Here is a 24,564-nt window from a genome sequence, read left to right on the forward strand (position 1 = left end):
GCAAGAATTCCTGACTCCACTCATTATGCCCTTGCAGCATGACTGAGCCACTGATAACTACTCTCTGGGAATAGTTTTCTAACCAGTTTTGCACCCACCTTATAGTAGCTCCATCTAGGTTGCATATCCCTAGTTTATTTATGAGAAGGTCATGTAGGACAGTGTCAAAAGCTTTACTAAAATGTACAGTAAATAAAGATCTTGTGAGAAAAGCTAGGTATCAATATCATACTGCTACCGTACACAATTCAGACACCACATCTAAACAAAAGCGACAGTATTTTAAAAAACCTTTGAGAACTTTAGTTTAATAAAGCAATAACTCGCACTTCACATTGTGTACAAAACAAAATTCAAGCAGCAAACCATACAGAAAGCAACTGTCAAGCCATGGAATAGTCATTTAGCAAACAAAAGGTAAAATGGTCCGCAGTACCATATACAGCTTTTACATGAAACAAAGGTACCAGCTCTAATATTGTTTATGAAGCTTAAAAATAAGTTTGAATGTCATTTACAAATACACAATATAAAACCAGAGCAACTCGAGCAGAACATCCATTGAATACATTTTTATAGAATTCCCTCCCCTCTCAATATTAAAATAGGCCATTGTGGTGAAGTTACTAGCATCTGTCATATGAACTTTTTAAATGGAAGGAGGTGTACGGGCCCAGGACTTCTGAAATAAGTCTGTGTGTGTGTAAGATGGGTTGTATGTTGCCACAGAGGCTGTTTACCATCACCAACCAAACCCTTGTGACCAGTGGGGCTCTAAATCACAGCATTAAGCTTTTACTCAACCATCTCATTCTTTAAAAAAGTAAAAAAGAATACTCCATAAAACTTCATCTTGTACCCAATCTGTAAAGTGAAGATTTCCCCCCCATTACCCTCAATATGAGGAATCATTTAAAGCCATTTTACCGGAACAAGAAACATACCTTTTTGCTCTCAGAGAAAAATAAAACAACTGGATTTGTACAGCCCCGTTCTGGATCTCGGTGAATGCAACAGTCCAGAGAAGTATTTACACATGAGTGTGACTGGCTGTTTCTCTTGCTAGCATAAATAAGGACACAACATGGCTTCCAAAAAGGCATTTCTCATTTTACTCTTGCTCACTTTTCCAGTAGCATTCTGGCAAAATCAGCATTGGACATCTTTTTAGGCTCCTCAGTGGATGCAGATGAAGTTGCTGGTGAATTCTGGACCATCCCATTCTCGGCCTTTGTCACAAGATTGCTCTGGCGCTGTAATGCACGAGGCACCATTGAGAGCTGAGTTCTGCCCTTCCCCCGTCTAAAAAAAAACAAAAGGCATGTTTGAGAATATTAAGTAGTTTTGAGGGGGTGGTTTTGGTACATTAATTTGAATCAAGAGGAAAGAAACAAAGGTTTGTTTGCCAAAAGGAACACCCATTTAACTACTGTTCCTTTCTCGCTTATTAACAGGCAATGCAGTGTTTATGTTGCTTTCATTTTGTTGCCCTTTGAAAAAGTATTTTAGTGCTGGCAAAAGGCACCAACCCTGACAGCCCTGGAGACCGAAGTCTCCTGTTTATCCACTGAACAGATACACAGCAGCAGCACAACCCTGGTCTACTAGCGTGCCTTAAACCCGTATCTGTGGGAGTACCTTTGCAAGATGAAAGGAGAGCTCTGCCTTCCTACCCATTTCAAACCCTAGCCAATTTGCCAAGACTGCCAATAGCAGATAATTCAGGCCAGTTTTATGCTCAAATGTTCACATCAGAAATCATCATCAAAACAGCCATCAACACCATGGTACCTTTCAGTCACTGCTGCACTGGGCTGGGCTGGATTTGAACTAGCAATCTAGAAGTGGGAAGCGTCTACATCCCATTACCAACCCTGTGAATTCGCCACTCCCTAAACCATAACAGTAAGGCACTTCTATAGCACCTTTCAAACATTATCCACACCTGTCCTTGGTGCGGTTCCTAAGTATCCCTGTGTTGCAGACCTGATGTTTTCTAAGCATCCACAAGCAATACATGCCATGAATACTTACGCTCCATAAATCTGTCGTGGTACCATAGACTGCGAGGTTCTCCCTGCCTCAGGTTTGTCTGGGAATTTTCGGAGAGGTGGATTACTGATTGCCACCTTGATGACATTTTCCTTAATTGTCAGGCCATCCATTTTCAATACAGCCTGCGAGGCCTGCGCTTCATTTTCGTACTCTACATAGGCCAGGCCCTGAAGACAAATTAGGTAAGTGTCAGTGTATATTTTCTGCATGACAGCTTCTGCACAGAACTTACTCAACTGAGATGACTGAAGTGACAATGGTAGGTTATAGACATGACATACGGCTGAGATGAAGTCCCACACTTCACAGTGAAACTGCAGGTGTGCTGAAAAATTCAAAGCTATATGGCTGTTTAGAGACCAGAGTTTGCTACCTGCTCCTCATGAGACCCCTTTTAATTGAAAATGTATTTTGTACATTAGCAAGTAGGTAAACAGTCACTCAAGCGCTACACCACAGAATGCGGTCTTCATGGTGAGACCTCACTGCAGCTCTCGAGTATCTGAAACCAGGCTGAGACCATAGGGTTGGAAAGAATCATCAGATTTACAGGTTAGCCCAGTGAAAGTTAGTGAGAGTCCATGCAGCATCATCTAGCAGCTACAAGGGCAAGATCCACCTGGAATCTGCTGCAATTCTTTACTAGGTTAAAACATCCATTACCCTATGGCATAAGCAGTTACTTTAGTTTCAAGAGCAGCCAATATATTTTAGGCAACATCATCAACACTGAATGGTAGAAGTGGTCTCTGAAGGATTGGAGAAATTTGTCCTACAAACCACATGGGAATACTTTTAAGTCATCAGTAACAAAGCATTCCCCAAAGGCAATGGTCCTCTCTTCAGGTTTCACTGTACAGCAGCTGCTAACCACACTGCTGATGGTCCACGTGGGTGAGAGTTTCCCCACTCATTTCAAATTCAACATGGATAAGGAGAGGCTGCATGGAGGCACTTCCTCCCACACAACACAGGAGATTTCTAGCAGCTGTCACTGCACAGCAGGCCAGTGATACTGGCAGCGACTTCACGAAGTGCAAAACTATGCCCTTCTAATTGTGTTACCGTTGCTCTTCGGGCCCCATAGTTTGTATGCACTCTTAAGGCTGGATAATCTCTGAAGACACATCATTCTGGACCATAAAAATATATCCAGTTTTAAATGTGACCTTGTTTAAGCTATGAATGATTTAATAAATTCTATGGCTTTTAAGTAGGAATCCCAGCTCAAGCCAAGCTCTGAACATACTATTTAGGCTAAGCGAAGCATGTGGAGAGCATCGATTACAAGACCTACAGTGGGAACCATTTTTGAAAGGTTATATTGCTTTAAAATGGATCTGCAAGCTCTTAGTACACGCAACTTACACATGATTAGCAGGACGACAGCTGTTAGAGTGACTACCACTTAATCACGTCTATTTGAGTAAAATGTGGAAGGGCAACATTTTCAGGGAACAGCAGCTGATTTAATGAACGTCCTTAATTTTATACAGGTGTAAATCTAACAAAATCTGTCATGAGATGAGGTGGCTAATTCCTTACTGCCACATCCATTGCTGGAAGACATATTGAGATCACTAGAGTCAAAGAATTAAAAACAACTGAAGTAGTTTTATAACTAGTTATGATCACAGCTGTATTTCCATATACTTATATCAGAAGGATACTGTCAGGTGAGATCAGTTTAAAAAATACATATTCTTCACAGACTACCAGTGCCTATTACTAAAATTGAAAGTTCTACAGAACATCTTTTTCTCCTATTTATACCCATACTTTTTGCATTTCACTTAATTTGGACAAGACAGACTGACTCAGTTTCACTTTTTGGTGCTCATGCACTAACACAATGCTGAAAAGTTTGGGTTACAGATACCGCAAAAGATATAAATCTGGTTTTGGATTAAGAATAGCTTGTGAAAACATTCCAACTCCCTTGTTTGATTTTAAACACAAAAATCTATCTTTTGGACCCAAAATATCCAAGAGATTCCTTTTGAAGTTTATTTTAAAATTTAGATTAACGTTAACATTAGATTAACATGGGAGCTGGACACTTACCTTAGGTTTCCCAGCTCGATTAGTGACTAGCCTAATGTCTTTCACATTTCCATGTGCTTTACACATCTCCTCCAGCTCTTCTTTAGTGCAGGAAAATGGCAAACCAGAAATAAATAGTTTATGCTTCTCTAGTGCAGTGCTGTACCTGAACACCTGGGGTAAAAAAGGGACATTCATTCCTGTCCAGTTGCAGACATTCAGAGAACCTATGTCCAGTTTACGCCATAATTTCAGACTATTAAATATTAGTATGAGACTGGGGTTGTGTGTCTTATGTGATTATAACAGCACTTAACACAATAGGGCCTCTGTCCTGCTTGGAGCTCTTAGGCACTACAACTATACCACTAACAGGTACGCACTTCTAAGAATTCAGTCTGAGCTCTAAGCAAGCAAAGGTTTCACCCCAATGAGTCTCTACAATAGTATAGGTCTGCTCCAAGTTCAGGAATAGCTTCCCTAACGGTGTCTTCATGCTATATTTTGAGCGTTAAAATAATATATGATATCTAGCTAGCGTAGCAAGTTGCGTGCGCGTACACACCCCCTCTGCATCTAACACAGAAACATTAGCAAGACTTTAAGGATAGTGACTATACTTCCACGGCTGTCAATTGAAGTGCTGATGTGCTTCACAAACACTGCACTTTGGGATCATGAATGGATAAAAGTTCACTATATACAATACCTGCAAATGGTTACTTCTGCCGTATTTGGCGCAAACCTTTCCCTGTATTACTAGTTATGTACCTAGCACTAGCTGCAGCCTCTTGAAAAGCATATTACAGATTATTTGAAAAATATACAGCTGGGAGCTTTTTGAGAAGTACAGTTACTACACTGAGTACACAAATGATGGAGGATTTATTCAAATGTAGACAGTCAGAGATACACTGATCACTGCAGAAGTCAGCTCTAGCGTGTGTCTCAGCTACCTGAAAAGATGCAAGAATTCTGAAGGGCTTCAAACGCTTTGGAGGCTCAACCAGTCAAGTGCCTTTCACTTTATCTAGCACCATCCAAAGAGATCACAGTGTGGGTTTCTCAATCAACAAGGCAGCACAATTACCCTCCCTTATTTATGGCTAAATTGCAAAGGGCGGGCGGGGGAGAGGGAAGAGGAGTGATTTTTTTTCCTGTAGTAACAGGAGAGTACAGAAAAGGTTGAGAACCACTGCACTAAGGTACCAATCAAGCTATTTATTGATAATCTATTGTGTCAAAAAATGTCACCGACATGCACCAAGCGTATCTAGTGCAGATATTTCTCAACGTAAATTCTGGATTGCTAGTATGAAGAGGTTAGCGCAGGGTTGATCACTTGGAAGATTACTGGAGACTAGACATGCTGCTAGTTTTCCTATACAATCTCATCAGTAAGGTTATTTATTGAATGATTAAGAAGTAGTGTACCTTAAAATCTGGATTCTTGTTCTTGTCAACACAGGGAGAAACAAACATTGGCCTCCCCTCCACAATCCTGCGATCCAATCCCAGGGCCTGTAGAGCTGATTTTTCATCGATAAATTCTACATAGCAGTAGCCCCGGAAAGTCCCCCTGTTAGAAAATATGGGACGGATTTCCACCACTTCCCCACAGCTCTCAAAGAGCTCTTTCAGTTTCACTTCAGGGTCTGCCATGCTATAAGAAAGATTGCTGACAAAAACGGTGACATTATCTTTAGCACTGTCATGGAGAACTCTGGGAGCTTCTTTTCGGCTTGCAGGTGCCTTTTCCTTTTGTTTAGAGGAAACAGCTGGTCTCGCAGGTGTACTTCTCCCAAACAGGCCAGTTTCTATCTCCATATCTTCCACCTCTTCTTCAGCATGCGTACTGTCACCATCACCCTTGTGTCTCTTGCTGGGCTGCTCTGCTGTTTAGTGAAACAAAAGCTTTAAATGACCTAGATGTTCTAGCAAACAGCAGGGTTTTATTTACATATATATTAAGGGAAAGGCTGCCTTTCTCTAACAGCCTGATCTAGGGAAGTGCTCAGCACCTGGAACTGCAGGTGCAAAATAAAATCCTAACACAAAGAAGAGCAATCCTTTTCGAGTTGGAGAGATAAGGACTGCATGCCTAGGACAGTGAAGGCTTTAAAGGGAAACAAGGTTAGCAGGCAAATTTTTCCACTTCCTATCTCATCGCACACATTGTAACTATATGCATGATCAGGTGTTTTTCCCTCCCCACAAACAAGTGGGTAATAGCATTCTTTCCAAAAATGAGCAGTCTTCTCAAACCAGCCTGAGTAAGGCTGTGTGCATGTTCCTCCCTCTGGGGGACATTCCACGAGAAACTTTTGTTTCAACCTTCTGAGACGCTGTTATAAATACAGGAAAATGCAAATTGTTTGAATAGCTTGGAGGACATACATAGAGTCAGGGGGAAAATAGGGAGATTTCAGCTAATTGGGGTTTAGATAATACATAAGAATGGGTCAGACCAAAGGTCCATCCAGTCCAGTATCCTGTCTACCGACAGTGGCCAATGCCAGGTTTCCCAGAGGGAGTGAACCTAACGGGTAATGATCAAGTGATCTCTCTCCTGCCATCCATCTCCACCCCCTGACAAACAGAGGCTAGGGACACCATTCCTTACCCATCCTAGCTAAAAGCCATTAATGGACTTAACCTCTATGAATTTATCCAGTTCTCTTTTAAACCCTGTTATAGTCCTAGCCTTCACAACCTCCTCAGGCAAGGAGTTCCACAGGTTGACTGTCCGCTGTGTGAAGAACTTCCTTTTATTTGTTTTAAACCTGTTACCCGTTAATTTCATTTGGTGGCTCCAGTTCTTATATTATGGGAACAAGTAAATAACTTTTCCTTATTCACTTTCTCCACACCACTCATGATTTTATAGACCTCTATCATATCCCCCCTTAGTCTCCTCTTTTCCAAGCTGAAAAGTCCTAGCCTCTTTAATCTCTCCTCATATGGGACCCATTCCAAACCCCTAATCATTTTAGTTACCCTTTTCTGAACCGTTCCAAACCCCTAATTATTTTAGTTACCCTTTTCTGAACCTTTTCTAATGCCAGTATATCTTTTTTGAGATGAGGGGACCACATCCATACACACTATTCAAGATGTGGGCGTACCATGGATTTATAAAAGGGCAATAAGATATTCTCCATCTTATTCTCTATCCCTTTTTTAATGATTCCTAACATCCCGTTTGCTTTTTTGACTGTCGCTGCACACTGCATGGATGTCTTCAGAGAACTATCCACAGTGACTCCAAGATCTTTCTCCTGATTAGCTGTAGCTAAATTTGCCCCCATCACACGGTATGTATAGTTGGGGTTATTTTTTCCAATGTGCATTACTTTACATTTATCCACATTAAATTTCATTTGCCATTTTGTTGCCCAATCACTTAATTTTGTGAGTTTTTTTTGAAGTTCTTCACAGTCTGCTTTGGTCTTAACTATCTTGAGCAGTTTAGTATCATCTGGAAACTTTGCCACCTCATTCAATTTATGTTTATATGCAATGAAATAATTGTGTAAGCCAGGAGACGTATCTAATGAGCATTCTTTTAAACTTATTTCCATTATTAAGGTAATTTAAGTCTTCACTCACTATTTCATTTTATGATCACTGATGACCAAAAAATGCAACAGAGGCAGTTTTGTGATTGACAGGTGGAGATAAATTAAGATCCCTTTGCAACACACAGCTACAAGGAGACCCCAACAAGACTTCCTTGACCTGTGCTGACTGCAGAAAGGCAACTAAAAGTCCTGCTGTCTTAAGTGGTGAAAAATGTTAAGCTACAGTTTATACCTTCCTCCTCTTGCCCCCACTCTCCATCGTCGTCATCTTCTGCTTTGCGTTTGTCTCCAGGTTTCATTTTTTTAGCCTTTTTGGAAGCTTTTTTCTCAGCCCGAGCCTGCTTTCGTTGTTCAGCTTTTTCTTCTTCCTGCTTCACAAGAGCAGCTTCCTTCTCAGCAGCCTGGAAACATTGAGGAGTTTTGTCAGTCACTGCAAACTGACGCAGATTTTTTCTGAGGCACTTCTTTTTAGAAGTATGTTGCTTGTATCTATAGCAATGAGATATAGATTCGTCCCCTAAGCTTTATACACACAGCCCAAGCGGGAGGATCACTTAACACATAGATTTTAGTTGGTCATTTCCATAGTTTTAATTGTCATGTTAATTTTACCTCTTCATAAGGATCAACTAGACGTCCGCTACAGAAGAAACTAGTTATATCAATACACTAGGAAGTTAGCAATTTTTAGGATAGGTCTACACTAGCAAATCTCTGCACAACAAGTTATACCACTTTTATTAAAGCACTGGAATTAAACCGCTGCTGCATGTCCACACTGTGCTCGTGACAGTGGAGTGAATCCACACCAGCAGCTCTTGCAATGGCAGAGAGCAGTGCACTGTGGTAGGTATCCCACTGTGCAACTGGCTGCAGGGTGCTTTGGGAAGGGTTTGCAGTGCCTTATAGGGCAGGCACAGCATCACATGATGATCGCAGGTTTCCCAATCCCATTGCTCCATGGGCATTCGACTACATCGACAACTGCTTTTCAACTGAAGGGGGAGGGCAGAGTGGGGGGGGCAGGGGAGAGACAGTGTGTTTTGCGGGACAGAGACTGTGTCAGCATGCTGTCTTGTAAGTTCAGTCAGTCAGTGGTGGGAAGCAACTAGTCCTGAGGGAGCGGGAAACCCCGACATCAACCCCCGCCCCATCTCCCTCTCCAGCTCTCTGCACAGCAATCTGTCTCTCTCTCTCTCTCTCATACACACATCTGCCTGTGTTCAACAGCAGGAGCATTCCACATTAAAGGTTTGCTTTGTGTCCCAGAGCAGATCAGCACAGCATGCAAGGGCTGTCAGAAACAGTGCTTTGAAAGGGGAGAGGAGCATGTCTCCAGGGCAGCTGAATTCAAAACAATGAGCACAGTGGACATGTGAGGGATTATGGGACACTTCCGGAGGCCAGTTGATTGCTTTCTGTGCTGTAATGTGTTTACACTGCCAATACAGCGCTGGAGCCTCTGCGCTTTAAGAGGTTTTTTGTAACACTGCAACTGAGGAGTTTCTGCGCACTAGTGGCTTGGCAGTGTGTACACCTTAGGAGTAACACAGCAGAAAGCTGCTTTTCTGAGCAGCAACTTGCCAGTGTAGACAAGGCCTTAGTCTTGAAGATATTTCAAGATCATCTGTGGGGCTTAACAGAAGAAGCTTAAGTCAAAACACTCCTGTAAAGATGACCTTGGAATAACAGTTTCCTACTGACTTCTCGGATAGTTCATATAAAGAAATTCTGACCTTTACTCTTTGTTCATTAACTCGAGCTAGTCTATTTTCCGTTTTTTGAACAGCTGCATCCCAGTCTTCTAAAGTGCCTATAGGATACAAAAAATTATTTTTACTCTTCCCATAATTTGGGGGAAAAAAACATGTTTACTAAAGAAAAAGAAACTTTTAGAAATATCCCTCAATATTACCTATCATTAGACACAATGCAAAAACAAAGTCCTAATCTACCTAGTGGTCTTTAAAAGGATTAGAATAAAATCAAATTCAATGGAAGCCTTTTATAGGGTGTGATGCAAAGTGCACTGAAGTCAACTGAAAGAATCCCATTGACTTCAATGGGCTCTGGATCAGAACCCAGTCAAGAATTTTTCCTGCCCAGAACTTCCCTGAAAGTAGAGGTTTCTTGAGAAAATGCACTGTGTACCAGAACAATTCAGGACTACCATTCTACTTCACCAGAAGCACAGCCTCACTAACTTAGAGTTCACGACACAGGCGTTCCGCTGGGCAATAACTTTGGACTTAATAAACCAAGGAAGTGACACGATAGTGGGCTACAGAAGTTACCTTCTATCCTCTCAAGAGATAGCAGCACCTCACAGACATGCTCTGGGTAGTCACTTGTACACTGCACAGCTCGATGCAAGGCCTTCCTACAGTGCTGGGTATCTCCATGGGCCCTGAATTGGGGAAATGTGACAATAAGGAGCAATTATATTTGCTGCTTTCACTCCCAGATAACATGCATAACCCATTATTATAAAACTTAGCGATTCTACAGCAGCTTTCCCGAGAAGATCTCAAAAGCACTTAAACATCAAACAAACATGACCCAGTGAACCACATTGGACCCATCTTGCAAATGGAGAAACTGAGGCAGAAATTAAATCATTGCTTCATTAAGCCAAGTCCTTACCGTTCCAAGTTATAGTATTCTAACCACATATTGGCATATTTGGCATTCCCTTTAGTCATAATGCTGTCCCAGAGCTCTCTGGCCTTCTGCATATTGTTACACAGGCGAGCCTAAAAAGGCAACATTAAAAAAATTCAATACAAGTAAGAATCACCCACACAGAGGAAACCAGAAAGGCACATTCATCACACTTTGCAAACCTTTTAAGTGACATGCAAGAAATGTCAGAATAAACTATTGCTATCGAAAGCTAACTTCTCCACAGTTAGAGCTCTTCTCATCCCAATGTTGACCGCTGGTTGCCAGCCATATTTCAGTTTATACATTATATAATATCTTATTTAAATATTTCTGAATGTCTTTAATTTCAGATATTATTTGTGACTGAACACCTTTAAAAATAATGAGACATTAAAACATCTTTCTTCATATTTATAGATACAACAGATGCCCTATTTAAATAGGAAAGTTTTACAGCCAGTACTACTGAAATGATCTTCATTAGCACCTTTGAGGAAACCAAAACATGTTGTGATTATAATATCTGTGCAAGTTAGGCATATATCCCCTTTTATACGTGTAAAAAAATGAAAGAGAGGCGACTTATCCAACGTTGAACAAGATTGTGGCAAAGCAAGGAACAGATACCATGAGTCTTGTTTCTAATCTGAATCAGACTGCTGCCTACTCAAGGGTCTTTGAACTCCTGCCTTCAGGTACACCATGAGTTGATCAGGTTGGAGTGGTTGTGGTGGAACAGGGAGAAAGCCTCAGCTATACAGAACACTGACACAAGGGCCCAATGGTTCAGAGGAAGGAGTATGTACACCTCTATAAACACAATTTAAATACAACTGATTGAAGAAAATATTACCTCAATCCTTGCCCAGTTCTGCATTATAGTGCAGGATGGATCTCCACTTTCACTAAAACCTTCAGATTAAAAAAAAAAAAAGCAGAGTTGTTTGACACATGTTTAAGAACAGTGATTCACAAGCAAAGTATTTGTAACACTACAGCAAAAGACTTGCATTACAGATTTACCACATTTGTGGTCCAAGCTTAGAACATTATCAGAAAATGAATATACCTCAGCCTCAACGTAACACACACAGAATAGAAAAGAAGCCATTTTGGAATGAGAATATTTCAAAGCTCTGACTTACGTTCTTCCACTTCTTGTTTTAAATATTCCACTGCACGTGCAAATGCAGACCTCAGCTCTTCTAGTTCTTTACTTGAGTCTTTAGAAAAACAGAGAAATATATCTGCACCTTAAAATAATGATTTCCGTTTCCTTTAGCCTACTATGGTTTCTTCACGAATGTCCAGCGTAAAGAAGAAATCCACTTTCACCTATCAAAATTCTTTTTTTTTTTTTTTCAAAAAGCATTTGTCACTTCAGCAGAAGTCACTGCATATGGAGTTTAAAAGGACAAATAGAGCCACATGAGATCAAAAATAGAGAAAGAATTTTGGGACAATCTATTCTCCATCTGAGAACTGATTTAGTGAACTGTACAAGTTGTGTATTAACAAATACCAAATGACTATTTCCTCCACAATTAACAACATCTTAAACACAATTATTAGAGGCTCTTTAAGAAGAGTATATTGCCATTTCTAAAGGCAAGACAGAGCAGAGAATTTAAACTAAGGAGAGGTTTTAGAGTAGCAACCGTGTTAGTCTGTATTTGCAAAAAGGAGTACTTGTGGCACCTTAGAGACTAACAAATTTATTTATATCAGGATCACTTTAGATAAGCTATTACCAGCAGGACAGTGGGGTGGGAGGAGGTATTGTTTCATATTCTCTGTGTGTATATAAAGTCTGCTGCAGTTTCCACGGTATGCATCCGATGAAGTGAGCTGTAGCTCACGAAAGCTCATGCTCAAATAAATTGGTTAGTCTCTAAGGTGCCACAAGTACTCCTTTTCTTTTTACAATTAACTTAGGCTTGAATAAAGACTGAGTGGATGGATCATTACACAAAGTACAACTATTTCCCATGTTTATTTCCCTCCCACCCCCCTTCCTCAGACGTTCTTGTCAACTGCTGGAAATGGCCCACCTTGATTATCACTACAAAATGTTTCTCTTCCCGCCCTCCCCCCGCTTGCTGGTAATAGCTCACCTTACCTGATCACTCTCGCTATAGCGTGTATGGTAACACCCATTGTTTCATGTTCTCTATGTATATAAATCTCCCCACTGTATTTTCCACTGAATGCATCCGATGAAGTGAGCTGTAGCTCATGAAAGCTTATGCTCAAATAAATTTGTTAGTCTCTAAACTAAGGAGAGTTATTCTCATAAGTTTATATATAGTTACCTTGTGTAAAATCCACCCTTCTTCTTAGATAATCAAGATATGCCTGCCAGATCTCTACATAATCCGTAGCCTGAATAAAACCAGCATTCAGAGCCTTTTCAAAGTTTTCTAGGGAGAAAAATAAAACCAAACATGCATTTGCTTTTGTTCCCTTTGCCAATAACTGGAATTAGTAGATTGGGGGATGGGAGGGAGCTATTTCTGTGGTTTTATGAATCAAAAGTTACACTTCAAAAAACTGAATGATGCAGTGGAACCTGTATATAATATATTCTGATTTGGCAAATTAGTATGAAAACTGCAAATTTGTTTCAACTCAGTAATGTGCAATTATGGTTATAATGAAACCTCTGCTTAAACGTGAAATTGTTGCAGGAAAAAGACTTTACTGTAAAATGGTTCCACTGTGTTTCCGTTAATCCAACCTAGTTCTAGTGATATTTCAGAATGGGTTCCATTCCTTGTTCAATACTATGCACATCATCATTCGTCTACAAGAAAACATCCTGGTCCAAACACTTTGGAAGCTAGCTCTGTACAGGGTAAATAACTAATGACAGCAGTATTTCGTTACCAGAAACAATCTGATGATCAACTCTGTGCCTCTCCATTGCTAAAAGATACCGATTCCACAGCCCGACAGTCCAGGGACAATTCCTAACAGCTCGATCATGTGCTGAGAGCACCAATTCTTTCACTTTCAACTGCCGGTCCTAAAATAACCACACGATTAATTAAAAGATGCAAAACAGCCCACTGCTCCTCTCATTAGACAGGCCCCCAACACAGACATATACATTACCAAAAAAAAAAAAAAGCTGCCTTCAAAAAAAAAAAAAAGCAGTTTCTGATTTCAGATAAATTTTGAGAATTGTAGTTTCAAGTTGACCACCTCAAAAGGGAGAGGAGATGTTACACCCTGTTACAGTGTAGCATATTAGTCCCACTTTCAATGGGCACAAACCACAAGCAATTAACCCATTCTGCTATGCTACCAGATGTACTGAGACAGATGTCAATAAAAGCACTGAATGAATCCCCAATAACCTCTTAGTCGCTTAGAGCGCAAGAAAGAAAAAATAATTTAGCATCACAGCATAAGACACCCCCTTTAAGGGACCTAGGTATAGCACCTGCGCCTAACTCAATACTTTCCAGGAGGTAAGATAGGAGACTAGGAAGCAGCTCAGTATGGCTATGTCCTCACTGCAGAGTTAACCTGGGCTCTTACTTGGGTATTGGCTCTAACCGCCTTCCCATCCACACACAAAACACATTGGGATCGACCAGAGGGCAGGACCCAATTTACCTGTTCTGATCAATGTCAAAGTGTGTCTGTGTTTGAACAATAAATGCATCCCTGAGAAAAAGGAGAGAGATACTGGTGAAAACTTAATTGACACAGTTTAGGATGACTAAATAGCAAGTGTGAAAAATCAGGACCGGGGCGGGGGGAGAATAGGCACCTACGTAAGACAAAATCCCAAATATCAGGACTGTCCCTATAAAATCAGGACATCTGGTCACCTGTCACAGCTGTCTGATTAGTTGGCCTGACTGCTTACATGAAAGTGGGGAAACTGAGGCAGAATCCAACACTGAGTCTGAGGAGACACGTATGGCTACAAAATAGGGTAAAGATAATATTCTTTTGCTTTCCTTACCAGATACTGATTGTAACGTGCCCACAGATCAGGCACAAGGCAGTTCTCAGCCAGAGCACGCTCATAGATTAACTGAATGCGAGCTGGATCCCCTGCTTTCATCTCAAAGTCAATATAGGCTTGATATTCTGCTAGCTTTGGTGTTTCAGCAACTAACTAGAACACAAATATGAGTACAAAAAGGAAACAGAGTCAGGAAGATACACAGATCAACCTTGAATCAAAACAGCATTTTACAGGCCAAGAACAATATTCTGAAGAACAAGAGTTTAGCCCCAAAAACATCAGCAGATCTGGGAGAACTCTAAGCAGTGGACCTGGATTATGGTCTTTGATTTTCACCAATCTCTGAATACAGGTCAGGCTCTGGGAAGGTTCAAATATACACTTCTATCCCTAAGAGGTCAAAACGTCTGGAAAGTCTGGAAAACTAACAAAAATTCTAATGGGCACCACAGGAATATTGTAGAATGATTCTTGATGTAGGAGTCACTGTATAGACAGTACTATTTCAAGCTGCTATAAAATTCTCAACAGTGTCTATAATAATAATTCAGACAACTGGAAAGTTTCCTCTATGTTGCTTACTGCTGAAAAGGGTTTTCAAAGTCACTGGTTTACTTCTGAGGTTGTTTAGAAAAATCAGGTTGCTTAGTCTCACAACATATGGTTAAAATAGTTACCAGTGCCTCTTCATATGGTTTATTCTTTTCCATCTGCTGCAGTGCTTTCTTGTAGTTCTTTATTACTGCTTCGGGTATAGGATCCTCTGACCATTCTTCATATTCAGCATATGTGGTTTCCATGTCTATTAATATATATCAAGAACCAAAGTAACTGAAACAATTATTTTACTAAGTAATCTGAACTCAGCATCATGATTTTGATGCTGTCATGTTTGTATACTGAGTTGTATAGCTTGGCCACTTGGTTAAAGGGCTGAGGTAACGGTTCCTACATAGTACAATCTAATTCAAACTCAAGACGAACTGTTTTTAAAACGTCAATGGTTTTGAACAAAAACACAGCAGGGTTACTCTAAGGCTTTAGGGAAGAGAGAGAACAAGCCAAACCGTTTTCACGTGCAAGTCAAAAAAAGTGAGAGAACTGTGTTTATCTGGGTTTGGTTAGACTCTTAAAGGAAGGGGACACAGAGGAAAGTGAAAGCATGATGGAGCTGGCAACCTTATTGGGCATTAGGGGTGAAAACACCAAAAGCTAAGATAATGGTGTGCGCCCTAACCAGCAGGCTATTGGCTAGTTTGGGGTGTAGGCTCTTCTTTTATATTTTTTCCCCCTGGAAAAAACCTCAGGAGGTCTCGGTTTTATCCTGATGGGGAATGGAAAAAATGGCTGAAATCTCAAAAGCTTTAGTGGGACAAGAAAACCATTTCCCACCCAGATCTACTCTTATACCATGCCTATAGCCATGGCATCTTCATGCCTTACTGTCTTCTGTTTAAAAGTTCCTAGTTTAAATTGTAAGACACATTACACCAAAGTATGTAAATCACTAAAAGATTTTTGGCAATATCTATTTCCTTAAGAGTTGCAAAATCAAGTTATCAATTAGTAAGCAAAATATTTCCAAACAAAGCAGAGGCACAGAAAGTCTCTGAAGCCCTCAGAATGACACATCCATGACTTATCACTTCAAAAATACACAACCCTTGCAGCAGTATTTTCTGTGGCATGACCAAAAGGAGAACTCAGTGGCATAATCATTGCCCAACTCAAAGGAGGACTTATAGCCTTATTAATGCAGTCTTCTCAAGTTCATAGACTCTTACCTAGCAGCGGGATCCCCAGCTGGCGCCTAAACAACGTGTGGATCTTCTCAAGCTGTGCACAGAGTGTCTGCTGCTGTTCAGGGGAGGGAATACTGCCAGCAGCTGGCTACAAACAAAGACATACTGAGCATTACCCAACTCCCTTGTGTCCTGGGTTGATAAACAATACACCCAAGTGCAATTTTACATGACAAACCTCAGATCCAAATGACAATCTTTAAAAAGCAGACATGGAAAACAAGCGGCTCATGTGACAGAGCTGTACAAGCTCACAACAGGAAAGCTGCTCAGTCTGGAGGTTTAAGGCATGCAAGTAGCATTTCTCACCAAGAACTGAGATGTACATACATTTGTAAATTATGTTTAAGATCACAACAAGCCTATTACAGTTCTTGATGAAGACAGTGACATGTGATAATAGCAATTCACAAGCCCAATGTCAGTAACTGCAAGACAGTTTCTAACCTAATTTAATAAATCCCTGAAGTTCATACACAAAATGTATCCTCTAAGACTTCCAGGTACCCTAACAACCCTGACTAAAGACTGGATTCCTTAATACCATGATCTCCAATTACCCCTATTTAAATAGTTATTAGCATTCTGAAAGTGGCTCCTTCAATGTCTTATTTTGTAAAATACCAAGAAACAGGAGTTGTAATGTTATCAGCCAGGTTGTGGGACTATTTTTTTAGGCTTTGTGCTTGCATATTTCATAGAGAAAATATGCTCTGGAAATTTTGTCTGGAATCCAACACTCATTCACATAGAAGAAGAAAATGAAAGAATTCTGAGGAAAGGTAGAAAATCTCCAAAGACAGAAAACAAATATGGGTGAGTTTTGTTGATAAATATTTACTGAGAAAAAAACAAGTGTTTAATAATGAAATATTTGGTTTAATTTAAAGCTATTTTTCTGAGTGCCAAGCCAATGCAAAAGCAGGAAGGGAACTAATATCTGGACTGAGGTTCCTCACTGCGTGCATCACAAATGACACCACTCCACAGCAATGGAACAGATGCATTGATTGTTGAGAAGCCTATTGGAACTGACACCACTAATTGCTCACTCCTGAGATAACAGAAAAATCTGAACATTACCTGTACTGTTTCCAAGATGGCATTTTCAAACTCACGGTAAGCTTCCCAGATTGCTGTTCCTTTTGTCACATGTAAGCCGACTGCAGTCAGCGCTCTTTCAAAAATTGAGCGAACCTTCTCAATCCCGCCTTCCTGACCAATGCCACCAATCGAATACTGAGCATACTCCAGCCAGATTTCAGGACCTAAACAAAAGTCACGAGAAACAATGAAGTAAAGTCTTCTCCTAGGGAAAAAAGTCTCCCTTCTACTTCCCAAATCATCTAGTGTTTATAGCATATACACAGCATCTAATATATACTAACAATATACTTTCCTTGCACCCTACACTTGAACAAAGAAAAAGAGAAACTAAAATATTATTTCATGATGCACTCTTGCCCCAATACAATTTGACTGGGTTACTGTCCTAGTGGATAGGGGAGCAGCAATAGACAATATCTTTATTTTAGTAAGGCTTTTGACGCAGTCCCACATGACATCCTCATAAACAAATCAGGGAAATGTGGTCTAGATGAAATTACTATAAGGCAGGTGCACAACCGGTTGAAAAACTGTTCTCAAAGAAGTTATCAATGCTTTGCTGTCAAACTGGGAGGGTGTATCTAGTGAGGTCCCACAGGAGTCCGTCCAGGGTTCAGTACTATTCAACAGTTTCATTAATGACTTGGATAATGGAGCAGAGAGTATGTTTATAAAATCTTCAGATGACATCAAGCTGGGAGGGGTTGCAAGCATTTTGAAGGCCAGGATTAGAATTCAAAACAATCCTGACAAATTAGAGAAATGGTCTGAAATCAACAAGATGAAATTTAATAAAAAACAAGGGCAAATTATTTCACATAGGAAGAAAAATCAAATGCACAATTACACAACAGGGAATAACAGGATAAGTGGTAGTTTTGCAGAAAAGGATCTGGGAGTCATAGCAGATCATAAATTGAATGAGTCAAAAAAGTGATGCAATTGCAAAAAAGGCTAATATTCTAGGGTATATTAACAGGATGGTCATATGTAAGACAGGGGAGGTAACAGTCCCACTCAGCACTGCTGAAGCCTCATATTAAGGTCTCTTATAAAGAGGATGATGATCAGTTGTTCTCCCTGTCCAACGAACGTAGGACAAGAAATGATGGGCTTAATCTGCAACAAGGGAGATTTAGGTTAGATATAAGGAAAAACTTTCTAGCTATAAGGGTAGCTGATCTCTGGAACAGGCTTCCAAGGGATGTTGTAGAAACCCCATCATTGGAGGTTTATAAAAACAGACTGGACAAACACCCATCAGGAATCATAGATCATAGAATCATAGAATATCAGGGTTGGAAGGGACCCCAGAAGGTCATCTAGTCCAACCCCCTGCTCGAAGCAGGACCAATTCCCAGTTAAATCATCCCAGCCAGGGCTCTGTCAAGTGGTCTAGTATACCTGGTCCAGCCTCAGCAAAGGGAGCCGGACTTGACTTTTTGAGGTCCCTTCCAGCCCGACACTTCCATTATTCTAATTTCTCTGCCAATTAAGGGCACGGATGCCCTGGCAATGGGCAAGGTATAGAGAGCGAAGGATATGAGACTGCATAACTTTTCATCACATACCCTAAAAAGCAAGTCACTCAAAACCTTAAGTGTAATCCACTCACCAGTTCCCCTGCAACCTCAACTTCTGTACCTCCTCCTTCCCATAGTTAACATATTTCTATCTGACCTACCAACAGGCATCCTTAAATGCCAGCCATGTTAACTATTACACTCATGTCTTTCAACGAGTAGTGGGTTTGTTTGGATTTCTTAAGTTTCTCTGTACGTCGTCCCGCATGTAGCTCCATACCAGTATGTGTAAGTAAAGTAAAGTATATCAGGCTGAAAATGGTGGATGCAAAGATTTTCTGTAACAGGTGGTCAAAAAAATTCTATGAAAACAGGTTTCCGTCAGAAAATGCTGTTTTGGCAAAACCAATTATTCTGCAAAATTGGATAGATTGGCAAATTTTGTTTCTAAACAAAACTGGAAAAACACGTTTAGAATGGAATGTTTTGATTTTGTTTCTAAATTTACTTTATTCACATTAAAATATATATAAAGTATGGATGAAATCAAAATAAAACATTCCAAATGTCCCAAAACAAAGCTTTTTTCAGAACTTCATTTAGCCAAAAAAAAAAAAAAAAATTGGATTTTTGTCCCGAATCAAGACAAAAACACTTTAGACATCTCAAAAAATTTTCATGGAATGGAAAACCCATTTTCCAACCTGCTCTATTCTGTAATGTTTATGAAAACTCCAAACTCTTAATGCATTCAGGGAAGGGTGGGAAGGAAGGTGAGCTGGACATTGATAGGGACAGCAGAGACGAGCAAGAAAGGACAAAGAAGTTGGCAGAAGAGCTGCAAAGCAGAGCCAGACAGCAGGGTGGAACACCAGAGCTCCCATGTGACTCTATAGCCCTCCACTATGTTCCCAGCTCCACAACAAAACTCAGTGGACCATTCATCTCCCAAGTCCCATACATCCCACTCCCCCACATGCCATTGCAAATTAGAAAACTAGCACATTCTCTTTCCCTTTAGCTTTGAGTGTTTATTTTTATTGCTCTAATCAAACTATCATAAAACAGTGTAAAAAAAATAAAGAAAAACAAAAAGTAATGGTCTGTTGGAAATGGAGATAAGAAGCGCTGGGTGAGCAATTCCGTCACTTTTCTTGGAGATCAATTCAATTATGACAGGTGAGGGAATAATTCCTTTTTACATGGTTTTTAGACGTTCAAGAGTGGCTTTGCCTGCAGATCTGAAGAATTAACTATGAAGCCACTACTGATACCTCCATAATATCTGCCAATTCATTTCACAGCTAGCTCCACCACCATAATACATTAAGCGAACCTGGTTGTTCAGCGCAATAATTAGGTATTTAGCAGCAGCCATCGCCTGGTGAACAGGTGTAAACAAGTACCAGATATTTGTCTCTTTTTAATGAGAGTCCCCATGGTCCAGCGCTGTAAAGTGTAGGCTGGCTGAGGTACTTAGCAGGTTGGTTAATAAAGGATAGTGTCTTTGTGGTAATAATGGCAACCCACTCTGAAAAAGCTTTCATGGATAGTGGGCACAATGAAATACATTAAAGACAGCAAGAACTAACAAAATAAGGGCTACAGAAAAAATGCAAGGCACTGAAAATAAGCCTTTTAAAAACACTTTCTAAACACAAGAATAGAAGAATTCACTATGGGATACAGGATTCAATAGCTTTAGGGAAATACTCCTCATCAGGTAACAGCATGATACAAAACCAGAAAATGTAGTGTTCACCATCTGCTGCCCGCTGAAATAAATGAAATGATACAATCTATCTGAATCATTCAACGACTTCTCTCCAATTTGCACAAACTTGAAATCTCCAACTATATGTCACCAACAGATTGTGAGTTATTACTTTTAAACAAAAAGAACAGGAATACTTGTGGCACCTTAGAGACTAACAAATTTATTTCAGCATAAGCTTTCGTGAGCTACAGCGATGAAGTGAGCTGTAGCTCACGAAAGCTTATGCTCAAATAAATTTGTTAGTCTCTAAGGTACCACAAGTACTCCTGTTCCTTTTGCGGATACACACTAACACGGCTGCTACGCTGAAACCTACCTTTAAACAGCTATTCTTTTCCTCACAGATCCAAAAAAAGCTTTGGGGGAGTATTTTTCATACTAATACTTCTGATCCAGTTTCAGTATTAACCATAAGAAAAGACCTTCTTAGGAAAAAAGAAAGCAATGATTTGAATGCAAAGCTACAAATGTTTATTTTGTAGGATGTGTTTGCAACTTACAGATATAGTCTTTCACAGCTCTCTCAAACAGCTCATAAACCTTCTCGCGATCGGTACTTTCAGAAGCCATTCTTATCTCATCCTTCAACCAGTCAAGCCAAATTTCTGTAAAACAGCAGGAACTTTAGAGGTACATTACCAAGAATATTCAAGAGAGTCCAAAAGATAAGAAATTAGTTTAACCTGGCATCACTAAACAGAATCGTTTGAAAATGTGATTTTTTTTTGTTACACTTTTTTTAACCTTTACAGTTAATTTCACTAAAGCTTTGGCCAATTTTTACCACCATGGCACCAAATATATAGGCAAATTTCTATTTGTGAAGGCAGAATGTTACCATGATGCCTATTTGAAAAGAGTATAATTGGTGTCAGGTTCAATTCGTGGTGAACAATGGTCCATAGCACAAGGGATCACCAGCACAAACGATACCCTTCTGAACACACTGCCGATATCAATCATTGAATAGCCACAGAGACTGTTCTCCCCCTCTCTTCTGGAACAGATCCTTCCATGTCAGAGCCAAGGCACATCAGCCAGGCAGTGTAGGGAAGCTTACTCAGCTGCTGTCTGTACCATCAATAAATAAATAAAAGCTTCTGGCTCAAGGGCTATCTGCAACTTTCAACAGCATCATTTTCAGACGTTTACAAAATATTAACCCTTTGGCAGGAGTTTGTACGCTCAACACTGGACATTATAGCCAGAATCATCCACATAACAGTAATCCCCAAAGATGTCTGATTTGGTCTCATGGACTTCATGTTAAAATTCAATGCAAATATTTTACAAAATGTCCAGTTTAGCTGCTAAAAACGGGGGAGGGGGTTCACAAGGATAACACTGAAATTATCCTGTACCTTCAGTAAGTGGAAAGAGTTCACTCATCTTCTGGCGGGCTCTTCTAAGCTTTACCAGCTCTCCTTCCTGGCGGAGCAGTTTTATCAGGTCCAAGTGACAGTTATAGTCAAATGCATTGATGGAAAGCTTTAAAAATGAGATTTAAAGAAATGTAAGACAGAGTATATCTAGCAGCTGGGGCAGGAAACTAGAATACAGAACTCCAGAGTTCTATTTTGCACTGTGCCATCGACTCCATGAACTTCAGCGTCTCAGGTTATGGCTACACTAGAGATCTTACAGCAACGCAGCCGCTCTCGGCCAACAGAAGAGAGCTCTCCATCAATTTAATTAATCCACCTGCAACGAGCAGCAGCAGCTGGTGCTTAGGTCGTCGCTCAGGAGGTGGTTTATTCACATCCCTGAGCAACATACATTATACCGACCTAAATGGTAGTGTAGACATAGCCTCAGTCTGTTCATGTGAGATGAATACAATACATACCTCCCACTGTCCCTCATGGGGTAGTGCATTCGTTATCATTTGTAAAACGCATTCAGGGCACAAAATGAAATATATACATATAACAGAAGTATTCAGATGTCAGAAAATGTCAGAAGTATTCTTTATAAACCTGATACAGATGATTGAATTAGGCTCTCAGAGCAAGAAACCACTGTTTAATAGTGTGGATCCTCAGGTGATAAGCATAATAAGCGAATGCCTGCAAGCCTCACTGAGCAGAGGTTAGTTGTGCATATTGACCAAGTCATCATTTCAATGGTAAAAATGATGGTATGTATCCAAACTGGGTTATTATCTCCACTTTTCAATAACATTGTTTAAAAAAACTAAGAATTTGCTCTAGTAAACTAATATAAAAACCTAAAGAGTTTCAGCTTCTGCTACAGTAACTGGAAATAGCTAACAAACGCAGTTCTCATCTACAAGATACACTAGTTCTGAGCTGTCAGAAGACTGAAGTTCTCTTCTCATTAAGGTTCTGCCTCCCTTTTCTCAAGCTCAGAAAAATTCCTAGACTTGTTACTGTAGGGTCCACCTTGCAGTCCATTTCAGCACCAGACAGTCATGCTCTCAAACTATACCAGTCCTCAAAAAGTGCTGCTCGTGGCCGCAGCCATCAACTATTTCAGTAATCAGTGCATAAAGAAAACCCTCTGAAGTTAGCATATAGCTTGCCATAGCAATTAAATTGCTGAAGGATTACACAATAGTAGGTCTCCTTTACACAGGTATAACATTTTCATAATTACCACTCTGAAACTCAGAGCAATTAGCACACTTTTGTAGAAATACTGAGTGTCTCTCCAACTGAAAGGGCTCTGTAGCAAGATGCCCAAAGAAGGTACACATTTCAATTCTCAAATTAATAGACAAGATTAGGAACAGTGTAATTTACATACATTTCATGATTATAAAACTTGGAATTTGAAAGTTGGTTTTTTGAAAGCAGTTCCAGGGTATGATCAAAGAATTTGAAACTATATATAAACGCAAAGGATTAAGAAATCATTTCAAACAGACAGCAGAGTTATACAATCCTGGACTAACCCTACAAAATGGATATACATGAAAGAATTCCCCACGCCTAAAAGTGTAACCAGTACACTCACTTTCTTCCACAAATTCACCCATCAATAGTACCACATTCCTAGTCCACTGGTTCACAAAAATCCCACACTGTCTTCACATGCTAACTATGCCCCAATATTTAATGAGGGACTATAATAAAGACTCCCTCACATATTTATTCATTTGCTCTATAGAGATATCTATACTTCATTAATCATTTGTAGCCCAGTAGCACCCACAACATGCAAGGACACTGTTGTGTGTGTGTATAGATAGACAGATACACACACACACAGACAGTCCCTGCCCTAAAGATCCTTACAGATGAAGACAACTAGAGCGACAAATGATACTACCAGTTTATGTACATTACAGAAAGTGTCTTTTCTCGTTAACAACACTGACGAGCCCCCCGCCCGGACACCACGGCGATGGGGGCCGCAGAGCGGCGGGCGAGGTGGCAGCCGGCCCTCGGGCAAGGGGGGAACCCGCCCCGCCCCGGCCCCGGCCCCGGCCCCGATGTTACACGCGCCAGGCCCCCCGGGCGGCGGGCCGGGAACGAGGGGCTCCCTCCCGCGCACCCCGAACCTGGCCCCGCCGCCTCCTTAGCGCCTCAGCCGCGCAACAGAGAGCGCGGACCCCCCGCCCCCCGAGATCCCGACGGCCGCGGCACGCCTCTGTGCGCGGGGCCCTGGGGGCCCGACCGGGAGACCCGGGGACGGGGCCCGCTGAGGGAGGCTCCGCGCGGGGCCGGAGGGACACGCGCTGCTCCCCGCCCCCTACCTGCTCCTCCAGCCGCTGGATCTCGGCCTCGTTCTCCTTCTCCTCATCGTCCTCGCCGTCCGCCGAGGAGTCCGAGTCGCCCTCGTCCCCGCACTCCCCCTCCGACTCGCGAGCCCCCTCCCGCCGCCGCTCTTCCTCCGCCGCTGCCGCCGCCGCTACCGCCGCCTCCTCCTCGGCCCCGGCCGCCGCCATCTTGTGCAGCTACCTCAGTTGCGCAGCCTGCCGAGCTCGGCCAAGCAGTGGGGCTGCCGCTGGCGCGCCTGACCGGACCGGACCGGACCGCCCCCGTAGACCAGAGCGAACACTTGCCAG

At 41.1% G+C, this 24,564-nt stretch overlaps 1 protein-coding gene across 3 annotated transcripts; it reads right to left on the minus strand.

Moving 5' to 3' along the window:
• Positions 1-288: 288 nt before the first annotated feature.
• On the minus strand, positions 289-24,482 carry SART3 (spliceosome associated factor 3, U4/U6 recycling protein). Of its 3 annotated transcripts, XM_073313570.1 has the most exons (20): positions 24,253-24,312; positions 23,301-23,378; positions 21,896-22,022; positions 21,035-21,139; positions 17,211-17,395; positions 16,110-16,215; positions 15,003-15,127; positions 14,320-14,475; positions 13,230-13,368; positions 12,656-12,763; positions 11,489-11,566; positions 11,197-11,255; positions 10,323-10,432; positions 9,974-10,086; positions 9,416-9,492; positions 7,912-8,080; positions 5,533-5,993; positions 4,120-4,272; positions 2,035-2,222; positions 289-1,302 (listed from the first exon to the last, which is right to left on the minus strand). In XM_073313570.1, the coding sequence occupies exons 3-20, from the start codon at positions 21,921-21,923 to the stop codon at positions 1,122-1,124; spliced, it is 2,541 nt and encodes an 846-aa protein (XP_073169671.1). In that variant the 5' UTR covers positions 21,924-22,022; positions 23,301-23,378; positions 24,253-24,312; the 3' UTR covers positions 289-1,121. The 3 variants fall into 3 exon arrangements, with proteins under 3 accessions (XP_073169671.1, XP_073169670.1, XP_073169672.1); XM_073313569.1 differs by lacking the exon at positions 23,301-23,378 and having other exon boundaries at positions 24,253-24,482; XM_073313571.1 differs by lacking the exons at positions 23,301-23,378; positions 24,253-24,312 and having other exon boundaries at positions 21,035-21,156; positions 21,896-23,286.
• Between the last annotated feature and the right edge of the window lie 82 nt (positions 24,483-24,564).

The sequence above is a fragment of the Lepidochelys kempii genome, chromosome 15 (genome assembly GCF_965140265.1).
Source record: "Lepidochelys kempii isolate rLepKem1 chromosome 15, rLepKem1.hap2, whole genome shotgun sequence".
Taxonomy (NCBI): Eukaryota; Metazoa; Chordata; order Testudines; family Cheloniidae; genus Lepidochelys; species Lepidochelys kempii.

Excerpts from the sequence above, each read along its gene's own strand:
- SART3 (XM_073313569.1), bottom strand. The coding sequence starts at position 24,444 with ATGGCGGCGGCCGGGGCCGAGGAGGAGGCGGCGGTAGCGGCGGCGGCA. Across the intron at positions 17,396-21,034 it reads AGCTGTGAAAGACTATATCT|GTCCTGAAATCTGGCTGGAG; the intron begins GTAAGTTGCAAA and ends ACTTTTGTTTAG. Across the intron at positions 13,369-14,319 it reads CACGTTACAATCAGTATCTG|GACCGGCAGTTGAAAGTGAA; the intron begins GTAAGGAAAGCA and ends TGGTTATTTTAG.